Genomic DNA, 12665 nt, shown 5'->3' on the forward strand with positions numbered 1-12665 from the left:
CAAAATGTTCATTGCAGCTCTATTCACAATAGCCCGGAGCTGGAAACAACCTAAGTGTCCATCATCGGATGAATGGGTAAAGAAGATGTGGCACATATATACAATGGAATATTACTCAGCCATACAAAGAAACGAAACGGAGCTATTTGTAATGAGGTGGATAGACCTAGAGTCTGTCATACAGCGTGAAGTAAGTCGGAAAGAGAAAGACAAATACCGTATGCTAACACATATATATGGAATTTAAGGAAAAAAATGTCAGGAAGAACCTAGGGTTAAAACAGGAATAAAGACACAGATCTACTTGAGAATGGACTTGAGGATATGGGGAGGAGGAAGGGTAAGCTGTGACAAAGCGAGAGAGAGGCATGGACATACATACACTACCAAACGTAAGGTAGATAGCTAGTGGGAAGCAGCCGCATAGCACAGGGAGATCAGCTGGGTGCTTTGTGACCTCCTGGAGAGGTGGGATAGGGAGAGTGGGAGGGAGGGAGACGCTAGAGGGAAGGGATATGGGAACAGATGTATATGTATAACTGATTCACTTTGTTGTAAAGCAGGAACTAATAAAAAATATAAAAATAAAATTAATTAAAAATAAATAAATAAATAAGAAGTTAATTATGGAAATTAAGGTGCCTAGAGGACAGGGCTGGGACCAAGATGTAATTCTCCATAAAGGACTAATCACTAACTGTTTTAGATGGGCAAGAGCGAATTGTGTTCTTGAAATTAATGGGTAAAATTCGCACACAAAGGCCTCTGTTCCACCATCATCCTATGAAGGGAGCCCGAGAACAATCATCCCAGGAGGGAAAGATAAACAGAGTGGAATCCCTGGTACGGAGTGCCCTTACCCGGCGGGGTGGGGCCTAGTGGGTGTGGCTTAGCGTGGCGTCGTCCTCTGGAGAGACCGTTAGAGCAAACGTCATAGTACCCAGCATCACTCTGGGCTGAGCTCGTGCCCGCGGCAACGGCGCCTGGAGAGGAAGCTTGGCCACTGCACCACTGAGGTATAGGCCATGGGAGCACGAAGCAGTCGGATGCCATGGCACTGGTGGGGGCGTGCCCCAGAGGAGCCAGGTGCCAGTGCGGGGATGGAGGAGGCCGAGGAGGCAGTAGCGGCAGAGAGAAAGGAAGGGAAGGAGAGTGAAAAGGCCAGACCCGCCGCCCGTCAGAGGAGCCGCAAGCGGAAGACAGGCCCAGGGGGGCCGCTCACAAAAGAGCCCCGCCGGAAACGTGCTAAAGATCATTCAGGGTCCATTTATGAGGCACTCTTCCTGAGAGGAGAAGGGAGCGACGTGCGGATCTGCGCACTGGGGGAGGAGTGGAACTTGCATAGGGTCTACTTGTGCCAGTCAGGGTTCTTTGCTAGCATGTTCAGTGGCGCTTGGCAGGAGACAAACATGGATACTATAGAGTTGCAGATGCCTGACGAGAACATTGATCGCGAGGCACTGCACGAGGCTTTAGGTTCCCTGTACCGAGGCTCCATTCTCATCCCACCCGGTCGAGTCGTCGCCATCCTGGCCACAGCCAGCATGCTGCAGCTGGACCAGGTGATTCAGCGGTGCGGGGAGGTCATGAAGGAGACTGTCAGTGCCCAGACCGTGTGCAGCTACTACTACTCTGCTGAAAGCTACGGACTCCAGACCATCAGGACCGTGTGTCTTCAGTGGCTGCTGGACAACATGATGAGCCTGTGTAGTGAGGGGCTATTGCGAGAAGTCCGCCTGGATCTGATGAAAGAGGTCGTTGCCTCTTCACGGCTCTTTGTGATGGGGGTGGAGATGAACGTGTACATCGTGCTGAAAACGTGGACGTTCTTGCAGCTGCAGCCGACATGGAGGGGCCCGCGCAGTGCCCTATTGCCTGACACCAACTCATGGTTTGCCAGGTCCAGGAGGGATTCGGAGGGCACCCCTTTCCTGGAGACCGAGCAGGGCAGAGCCTTCGTGCCAGTGTTCCAGCAGCTGCGGCTTGCCTACATAATGTGCGACCCGATGTCAGCACACGTCATCCACCAGGATGCGCTGATCCCTCCCTCTTGGTTGTGTCCCTTGTACAGTGAGCATTGCCTTGGCCCCCTCCGGGCTGAGCAGACCAGAATTGTCCGGCCCATGGGCGTCTACGTGTCCGACCCCCAGGGGAGAAGCATGCGGTGCGGGAGCCAGCTCCACAGGGACGAGCTGTGCAGCTGGCGGTGGGAAGGCTTCAAATTCTTCTGGGACCTGGTGCTGCGCTACGCCAACCAGCGCATCATTTGCCGGTGCAGCGCACGGAAAAAGTCCCGCAGCTTCGGGGTCAGTCTCCTCGGGAGGAGAACGGTCGCGTTCCGCCTGCGCCTGTTCTCCTTGGACAGGGATGGGAGAGCCGTTTTCAGGAAGGACACAGAATACCAGTTGCTTTCCCTGAGACAGAATCAAGAGCTAGAGGTAATGAACCTGGAAAACCAAGACGTGGTTTTCCCCATATATGTGGCCTGTAACTTCCTGTACCTCCACCGAGGGGAGCGTTTCCCAGGGCGTTTGCCCCTGTAAAGCAGCTCAGAGAACTGAGCAGCTCTTTCCTGGGGTCAGGGACGACCAGCTTGGTCCAGATGCCAGCTCCTTCTGTGGGACCAACCAGGCTTGCCCATCTCTGGTAACCAATTCTGTCAGAGGCTTTGTTGAACTGTAGCTCATAATACTTGAGACTGTTTACATGAGCATATGAAGAGGACAAATTTTGAAGCCCCCCAAACTCCTCGAGGACTCATTTGGGCTGTTAACATGGCAACCTGTCCTGCTGGTTTAGGATCCATGGGCACCAGCCCCCGCCCTGCCCATCATTTCTGTGAAGACAAAGAGCTATTGACTTTAAAGAGAAACTCTGAGCCTACCTACTCTACTACTCTTAGTGAAACTCTGTTAATATATGTGTTTCCTTTAGTTTGATTAAGTGACTGTTAAAGTAAAAAAAAAAATAAGTGTACAATTTAGTGGTTTTTATTATATTCACACTGTTGTACAAACACCACTACTAATTCCAGAATATTTCATCACCTCAGAAGGAAACCTCATACCCATTAAAGGTCACTCCTCAATCTTCCTTTCCCCCAGCTCGTGGTAACTACTAATCTACTTTCTGTCTCTATCAATTTGCCTACTCTGGACATTTCCTATAAATAGACTCATACAAATATGTGTCCTTTTTTGTCTGCCTTCTTTCTCTTAGCATAACTTTTCAAGGTTCATTCATGTTGTAGATATGTCTGTGCTTTGTTCCTTGTATGGCTAATAATATTCCATTGTATAGATACACCACATTTTGTTTATCCAGTCATCAGTTGGTGGACATTTGTGTTGTTTTCACTTTTTAGTTATTGTGAATAATGCTGCTGTGAATATTCATGTACAAGTTTTTGTAAGCTACTATATGTAAAATAGATAACCAAGAAGGACCTACTGTATAGCACAGGGAACTATATTCAATATAGTTGAATATAGTTGTAATAACCTATAATGGAAAAGAATCTGAAAAAGTTTTATATATATATAACTGTAAAAGTTATATATATATATATATAACTAAATCACTCTACTGTACACCTGAAACATTATAAATCAACTATACTTCAAAAAAAAGTTTTTGTGTATATACCTAGGAATGGAATTGCTGTGTTATATGGTAACTTTATGTTTAGGTTTCTGAGGAATTGCCAGACTTTTTTCCCAAGTGGCTGCACCATTTTACATCCCCCCACTGGTGTATGAAGATTCCAGTTTCATCACATCCTCACTAATGTATGTTACTGTCTTTTGAAAAAATGTAGCCATTTTACTGGGTGTGTTTACTGCAATTTCATTGTGGTTGTGATTTGAATTATCTAAATGACTAGCAATGTTGAGCATCATTTCATGTAATTATTGGCCATTTTTATGTAGTCTTCAGAGAAATAACTATTCAAATCACTTAACCATTTTTAAGTGGGTTATTGTCTTTTTGTTGTCAAGTTGTAAGAGTTGTTTATGTGTTCTGGTTAATTTCAAGAGTTCTCGAAAAGTTGATTTAGAATATTTGTCAGTGTTCTCATGGCTTTTACGAAGGAAAATATTTTCATAGGCCCTAGCTCCACCATTCCCAAAGGCCTTCCCTAATTAGGTACTTTTTAAAAAATAAATTTATTTATTTATTTATTTATTTATTTATTTATTATTTCTGGCTGTGTTGGGTCTTTGTTGCTGCATGTGGTTTTTCTCTAGTTGTGGCGAGCAGGGGTTACTCTTGGTTGTGGTGCGCGGGCTGCTCATTGCAGTGGCTTCTCTTGTGGCAGAGCATGGGCTCTAGGCGTGCAGGCTTCAGTAGTTGTGGCTTGCTGGCTCTAGAGTGCAGGCTCAGTAGTTGTGGCTCATGGGCTTAGTTGCTCTGCGGCATGTGGGATCTTCCCAGACCAGGCCTTGAACCCGTGTCCCCTGCATTGGCAGGCAGATTCTTAACCACTGTGTCACTAGGGAAGTCCCACTAATTATATACCTTTAATAACCAATCACTGGAAGATAATTTGCAAGCTATATAACTGCCAAAGGATTCATAACTAGAATACTAACAAACGGATCAAACTGTATGGTAAATATTTAAAAACCCAATAGAAAATAGATAAAAGTCATGAACAGACATTTCACAAAATAAGATATAATAATGGAAAAGTAAAACATGAAAAAAATGTTCAATATCATTAGCCACTAAGGAAAATGCAATTAAAACCATAATGATATGCACCTATCAGAATGGCTAAAATAAAATAGAATATTGACAACGGCAAATGCTGGTGAAGATGCAGAGAGTTTGGATCACTATATGTTTATGGTGGAACCTATAATAATACAGCCATGTGGAAAGGAGTGTGTCAGTTTCTTTTAAAACTAATTATCATATGACCCAGCAATTACACTTGTGCATTTATCCCAGAGAAACAAAAACCAACGTCCACACAAAATCCTGTATGTGAATGTTCATAGCAACTTTATTTGTAATAGCTGAAAACTGGAAGCAACACAAATGTAGTTCAGCAGGTTGATAACTAAACCAACTGTGGCACATCCATACCCAGAAATACTACGCAACAATAAAAAGGAATGCGTGTAACAACGTGGATGAATCTCAAGGGAATTTGGCTCAGTGGGAAAAACCAATCTCAGAGTGTTACATTATGTATGATGGCATTTATGTAACATTCTTGAAATAACAAAATTATAGAAGTGGGGAACAGACTAGTGGTTGCCAGCTTTTATGGATGGCGAGGATGACAGGGAAATGGATGTGACTATAAAAGAACAATACATGGGATCTTAGTGGCGATGAGACAGCTCCATATTGTGATCATGGTGGTAGTTACACGAATCCATACATGTGATAAAATTACAGGGACCTTCACACACACGAGTGCATTGTAAAACTGATGACATCTGAATAAGCTCTGTAGATTGTACCAATGTCAATTTCCTTGTTTTGATATTGTAGGATAGTTCCCATTGGGGAAGTAGGTAAAGAGCACACAAAGTTCTCTGTACTCTCTGCATCTTCCATGAATCTATAATTATTTCAAGACAAAAATATAAAGAAATCAACCAGAGAAGACTTGTGCTTAGTCCTACAGTTGTAATGTTGCCCTCTACATTCTGATAGCTTCCCTAAAGTGGAGAGAAGAGGTGAGAAGGAGTCAGAGCTAGTAATCAGGAAATTGAAGGGAACCACAATAGATCCATTTGAGTGAATAGCATGGCAGAAAGAAAGGTTCAGAAACTCCACCTTCTGTGATCAGAGAGTAAAGTACAAGGATAATGGAATAATGGGGGAGAGTTGGGAGAGTCTAAGTTTGCTTATTTATGTGTCTTTGTTGTTAAAATTTTACCTGTAAATGTTTTAATAGTGGATTTCAAAATGACAGTCTCTCAACCTGAATATCAATGTACATAAACCATTCATGGCCTTTCACATTATTTCCATAGAAATGATTCCCCAAAGCAGAACTGATGGATCTAGAGGTACATTGAGGTTTCCTTAAACACACTGAAGAGTTGCTTTTCAGAAAAGTTGTAACAACATATGCCATATACCAACGGTCTGTGAGGTGCCAATCTCCAAATATTCAGTACCAAGTACTATGATTTATCCATTTTATTTTTGCTGTTTTGTCAAGGAAAGAGGGGTGCTAGAGGCTGTCTCTCTGTAGGTAGTTGTGACCAGGTGACTCCTCTGAGAGTGACTTCTGGGAAAGATGTTTTTTTCTGGATGAAAAATAACAGGCTCGGTTGGCACAAGCCTTTTCCCTTTGCCCTTCCACTTCCTCCAGCCGAGGACACGAAGCTGCAGGCTAGGAATAGCAGGCAAAAGGAAAGTGGCCTGGGGCCCTGGGTCCCTCTGCGTACCTCACGGGAAAAATACCCCAGATTAATGAAGTGTCTGATGCTGGGGTTCTGACACTCAGGCAGGTGCCATCCTATCCACTTCCAGTGAAGGGACCAAGCGACAGTCAGGCTGTTTCTGTAAATCCTCTATACCTGTATTTTACCAACACCTCCTCCCCAGGCAAGGTCTTGGTGCTCCTGTTTCCAATTTGTATGAAGTCTTTATTATTATAGATATTAACTCTATCATGTTTGATGTGGTTTTAATATGTCTTTTAATTTTATTTATGATGACTTGCTGGTTAAGCTGGTGATCTTCAGATGTCTGCAACAAAAGTTACAGTTGGTCTTCACAATTAATAATAGGGACAAATTCCTGTTTCCCAATAACCTGTCACTTAGTTGTTTTATCCTCCACTGTTTCCTTCTCAGAATCCGTTATCCACCGGGGACTGCAAATCCGTGACTTTCCAATGATCTAATTCCTTCCACCTTTATTAGCTGCCATTCTTCTGTGAAAAAGAGCTTTCCCTTTTTTTCTGCTCTCTTCTTTTGGGAGGAGAGAAATCACTGTGTCCTAGTAGATTTTTATTTACTCAGTGTGATATAATCAATTACAGTTGTGATTCTTTTTGATCCTCAAATTAACCCAATGTTGGCCAGTGGGAGCTTTTCTGTTATTTCAAACACAAGAATTCAATTTCTTGTGTAGATTCCATATATAAGTGATATCATATTTGTCTTTCTCTGTCTGACTTACTTCGTCTAGGTCTATCCAGAATATATTTATTCTTAAACATGAACAGAATGAGTTTCCTATTCATAGATTTGGAAGGAAAACATATGTTTAAGCAAGTTTTAAGTGGCTATTTTCTGAGTCTTTTGATTTCTGGGGGGTATATTTCCCTTCCTTCTATAAATAGTTTTTGGACTGTGACTATTATTTTTGTGCAATAACTTTTGCCCCAAGACTCTTGAGATATTATTTTGTGATTCTCTACTTTTGGAGATCATGGATAAGTTTGAGGATAGCCTCAACTTATATTCTTTCTAGGTAATCTTTTTTTTTTTATTTTATTGCTTGGATACTTTTAGGATTTAAAAAATAGAATTAGAGCATTTTGCCAAGATATCCAGGAATATAGGTCTTTCTTGCTATTGTTTTTATTGGACTTTACTGGAAACATGTTGAAATCTTCTGATTTGCATTGGAAGAAATCAGCACAGGACAATCTTCATCTGTATATTTTTGTGACTTGACACTGCTCCTTTGTCATTCATCTCAGGAATTTTGTTATAGGCTGCTCTTTGTCAACGGATATCCCCTCTCTCCTTTTTCTTTACTCATAGAACTCTGTTTTAATTTTGGAATGGTCTCAGTTTAAAAGCTCTATTTCCCAGTCTTCCATGCAGGTAAAAGTAGTTATATGACATAACTGAGTCCAGTGAGATATATTTGGAAGTCATTGGGTGGGGGCCTCTGGGGAAGCTCTGTAAGGGAAGCCGACTCATTTGGTGTGCTGCATTTGCTCTTCCTTTTCCTCCATATTCAATCTGGAATGTGGTTATGGTGGCTGGAGTGCCAGCAGCCATCTTGCAAGCTGGGGAAGAGAGCCACACACTAAAGATGGTGTAACATTAAAGATGGAGAACAGTATGGAGGTTCCTTACAAAACTAAACATAGAACTACCATATGACCCAGCAATCCCACTACTAGGCATATACCCTGAGAAAACCATAATTCAAAAAGAGACATGTACCAAAATGTTCATTGCAGCTCTATTCACAATAGCCCGGAGCTGGAAACAACCTAAGTGTCCATCATCGGATGAATGGGTAAAGAAGATGTGGCACATATATACAATGGAATATTACTCAGCCATACAAAGAAACGAAACGGAGCTATTTGTAATGAGGTGGATAGACCTAGAGTCTGTCATACAGCGTGAAGTAAGTCGGAAAGAGAAAGACAAATACCGTATGCTAACACATATATATGGAATTTAAGGAAAAAAATGTCAGGAAGAACCTAGGGTTAAAACAGGAATAAAGACACAGATCTACTTGAGAATGGACTTGAGGATATGGGGAGGAGGAAGGGTAAGCTGTGACAAAGCGAGAGAGAGGCATGGACATACATACACTACCAAACGTAAGGTAGATAGCTAGTGGGAAGCAGCCGCATAGCACAGGGAGATCAGCTGGGTGCTTTGTGACCTCCTGGAGAGGTGGGATAGGGAGAGTGGGAGGGAGGGAGACGCTAGAGGGAAGGGATATGGGAACAGATGTATATGTATAACTGATTCACTTTGTTGTAAAGCAGGAACTAATAAAAAATATAAAAATAAAATTAATTAAAAATAAATAAATAAATAAGAAGTTAATTATGGAAATTAAGGTGCCTAGAGGACAGGGCTGGGACCAAGATGTAATTCTCCATAAAGGACTAATCACTAACTGTTTTAGATGGGCAAGAGCGAATTGTGTTCTTGAAATTAATGGGTAAAATTCGCACACAAAGGCCTCTGTTCCACCATCATCCTATGAAGGGAGCCCGAGAGCAATCATCCCAGGAGGGAAAGATAAACAGAGTGGAATCCCTGGTACGGAGTGCCCTTACCCGGCGGGGTGGGGCCTAGTGGGTGTGGCTTAGCGTGGCGTCGTCCTCTGGAGAGACCGTTAGAGCAAACGTCATAGTACCCAGCATCACTCTGGGCTGAGCTCGTGCCCGCGGCAACGGCGCCTGGAGAGGAAGCTTGGCCACTGCACCACTGAGGTATAGGCCATGGGAGCACGAAGCAGTCGGATGCCATGGCACTGGTGGGGGCGTGCCCCAGAGGAGCCAGGTGCCAGTGCGGGGATGGAGGAGGCCGAGGAGGCAGTAGCGGCAGAGAGAAAGGAAGGGAAGGAGAGTGAAAAGGCCAGACCCGCCGCCCGTCAGAGGAGCCGCAAGCGGAAGACAGGCCCAGGGGGGCCGCTCACAAAAGAGCCCCGCCGGAAACGTGCTAAAGATCATTCAGGGTCCATTTATGAGGCACTCTTCCTGAGAGGAGAAGGGAGCGACGTGCGGATCTGCGCACTGGGGGAGGAGTGGAACTTGCATAGGGTCTACTTGTGCCAGTCAGGGTTCTTTGCTAGCATGTTCAGTGGCGCTTGGCAGGAGACAAACATGGATACTATAGAGTTGCAGATGCCTGACGAGAACATTGATCGCGAGGCACTGCACGAGGCTTTAGGTTCCCTGTACCGAGGCTCCATTCTCATCCCACCCGGTCGAGTCGTCGCCATCCTGGCCACAGCCAGCATGCTGCAGCTGGACCAGGTGATTCAGCGGTGCGGGGAGGTCATGAAGGAGACTGTCAGTGCCCAGACCGTGTGCAGCTACTACTACTCTGCTGAAAGCTACGGACTCCAGACCATCAGGACCGTGTGTCTTCAGTGGCTGCTGGACAACATGATGAGCCTGTGTAGTGAGGGGCTATTGCGAGAAGTCCGCCTGGATCTGATGAAAGAGGTCGTTGCCTCTTCACGGCTCTTTGTGATGGGGGTGGAGATGAACGTGTACATCGTGCTGAAAACGTGGACGTTCTTGCAGCTGCAGCCGACATGGAGGGGCCCGCGCAGTGCCCTATTGCCTGACACCAACTCATGGTTTGCCAGGTCCAGGAGGGATTCGGAGGGCACCCCTTTCCTGGAGACCGAGCAGGGCAGAGCCTTCGTGCCAGTGTTCCAGCAGCTGCGGCTTGCCTACATAATGTGCGACCCGATGTCAGCACACGTCATCCACCAGGATGCGCTGATCCCTCCCTCTTGGTTGTGTCCCTTGTACAGTGAGCATTGCCTTGGCCCCCTCCGGGCTGAGCAGACCAGAATTGTCCGGCCCATGGGCGTCTACGTGTCCGACCCCCAGGGGAGAAGCATGCGGTGCGGGAGCCAGCTCCACAGGGACGAGCTGTGCAGCTGGCGGTGGGAAGGCTTCAAATTCTTCTGGGACCTGGTGCTGCGCTACGCCAACCAGCGCATCATTTGCCGGTGCAGCGCACGGAAAAAGTCCCGCAGCTTCGGGGTCAGTCTCCTCGGGAGGAGAACGGTCGCGTTCCGCCTGCGCCTGTTCTCCTTGGACAGGGATGGGAGAGCCGTTTTCAGGAAGGACACAGAATACCAGTTGCTTTCCCTGAGACAGAATCAAGAGCTAGAGGTAATGAACCTGGAAAACCAAGACGTGGTTTTCCCCATATATGTGGCCTGTAACTTCCTGTACCTCCACCGAGGGGAGCGTTTCCCAGGGCGTTTGCCCCTGTAAAGCAGCTCAGAGAACTGAGCAGCTCTTTCCTGGGGTCAGGGACGACCAGCTTGGTCCAGATGCCAGCTCCTTCTGTGGGACCAACCAGGCTTGCCCATCTCTGGTAACCAATTCTGTCAGAGGCTTTGTTGAACTGTAGCTCATAATACTTGAGACTGTTTACATGAGCATATGAAGAGGACAAATTTTGAAGCCCCCCAAACTCCTCGAGGACTCATTTGGGCTGTTAACATGGCAACCTGTCCTGCTGGTTTAGGATCCATGGGCACCAGCCCCCGCCCTGCCCATCATTTCTGTGAAGACAAAGAGCTATTGACTTTAAAGAGAAACTCTGAGCCTACCTACTCTACTACTCTTAGTGAAACTCTGTTAATATATGTGTTTCCTTTAGTTTGATTAAGTGAATGTTAAAGTAAAAAATATTAAGTGTACAATTTAGTGGTTTTTATTATATTCACAAAGTTGTACAAACACCACCACTAATTCCAGAATATTTCATCACCTCAGAAGGAAACCTCATACCCATTAAAGGTCACTCCTCAATCTTCCTTTCCCCCAGCTCGTGGTAACTACTAATCTACTTTCTGTCTCTATCAATTTGCCTACTCTGGACATTTCATATAAATGGACTCATACAAATATGTGTCCTTTTTTGTCTGCCTTCTTTCTCTTAGCATAACTTTTCAAGGTTCGTTCATGTTGTAGATATGTCTGTGCTTTGTTCCTTGTATGGCTAATAATATTCCATTGTATAGATACACCACATTTTGTTTATCCAGTCATCAGTTGGTGGACATTTGTGTTGTTTTCACTTTTTAGTTATTGTGAATAATGCTGCTGTGAATATTCATGTACAAGTTTTTGTAAGCTACTATGTGTAAAATAGATAACCAAGAAGGACCTACTGTATAGCACAGGGAACTATATTCAATATAGTTGAATATAGTTGTAATAACCTATAATGGAAAAGAATCTGAAAAAGTTTTATATATATATAACTGTAAAAGTTATATATATGTATATAAAACTAAATCACTCTACTGTACACCTGAAACATTATAAATCAACTATACTTCAAAAAAAAGTTTTTGTGTATATACCTAGGAATGGAATTGCTGTGTTATATGGTAACTTTATGTTTAGGTTTCTGAGGAATTGCCAGACTTTTTTCCCAAGTGGCTGCACCATTTTACATCCCCCCACTGGTGTATGAAGATTCCAGTTTCATCACATCCTCACTAATATATGTTACTGTCTTTTGAAAAAATGTAGCCATTTTACTGGGTGTGTTTACTGCAATTTCATTGTGGTTGTGATTTGAATTATCTAAATGACTAGCAATGTTGAGCATCATTTCATGTAATTATTGGCCATTTTTATGTAGTCTTCAGAGAAATAACTATTCAAATCACTTAACCATTTTTAAGTGGGTTATTGTCTTTTTGTTGTCAAGTTGTAAGAGTTGTTTATGTGTTCTGGTTAATTTCAAGAGTTCTCGAAAAGTTGATTTAGAATATTTGTCAGTGTTCTCATGGCTTTTACGAAGGAAAATATTTTCATAGGCCCTAGCTCCACCATTCCCAAAGGCCTTCCCTAATTAGGTACTTTTTAAAAAATAAATTTATTTATTTATTTATTTATTTATTTATTATTTCTGGCTGTGTTGGGTCTTTGTTGCTGCATGTGGTTTTTCTCTAGTTGTGGCGAGCAGGGGTTACTCTTGGTTGTGGTGCGCGGGCTGCTCATTGCAGTGGCTTCTCTTGTGGCAGAGCATGGGCTCTAGGCGTGCAGGCTTCAGTAGTTGTGGCTTGCTGGCTCTAGAGTGCAGGCTCAGTAGTTGTGGCTCATGGGCTTAGTTGCTCTGCGGCATGTGGGATCTTCCCAGACCAGGCCTTGAACCCGTGTCCCCTGCATTGGCAGGCAGATTCTTAACCACTGTGTCACTAGGGAAGTCCCACTAATTATATAC

At 44.1% G+C, this 12665-nt stretch overlaps 3 protein-coding genes across 4 annotated transcripts in view; all 3 read left to right on the top strand.

The window, feature by feature from the left end:
* HECW1 (HECT, C2 and WW domain containing E3 ubiquitin protein ligase 1) overlaps positions 1 to 12665 on the top strand; it is a gene marked incomplete at both ends in the record, with an annotated part of 620984 nt that overhangs the window by 47985 nt on the left and 560334 nt on the right. The window lies entirely within an intron of this gene.
* On the top strand, positions 1026 to 2543 carry LOC307057908 (germ cell-less protein-like 1; the record flags this gene model as incomplete). Its single annotated transcript, XM_079711214.1, has 1 exon — positions 1026 to 2543. The coding sequence occupies one exon, from the start codon at positions 1026 to 1028 to the stop codon at positions 2541 to 2543; it is 1518 nt and encodes a 505-aa protein (XP_079567340.1).
* On the top strand, positions 9179 to 10696 carry LOC307057909 (germ cell-less protein-like 1; the record flags this gene model as incomplete). The annotated part of the gene is made up of 1 exon (XM_079711215.1): positions 9179 to 10696. One exon carries the CDS (start codon positions 9179 to 9181, stop codon positions 10694 to 10696), a length of 1518 nt encoding a protein of 505 aa, XP_079567341.1.

Source organism: Hyperoodon ampullatus (assembly GCF_949752795.1).
Source record: "Hyperoodon ampullatus genome assembly, chromosome: 9".
NCBI classification, from domain to species: Eukaryota; Metazoa; Chordata; class Mammalia; order Artiodactyla; family Ziphiidae; genus Hyperoodon; species Hyperoodon ampullatus.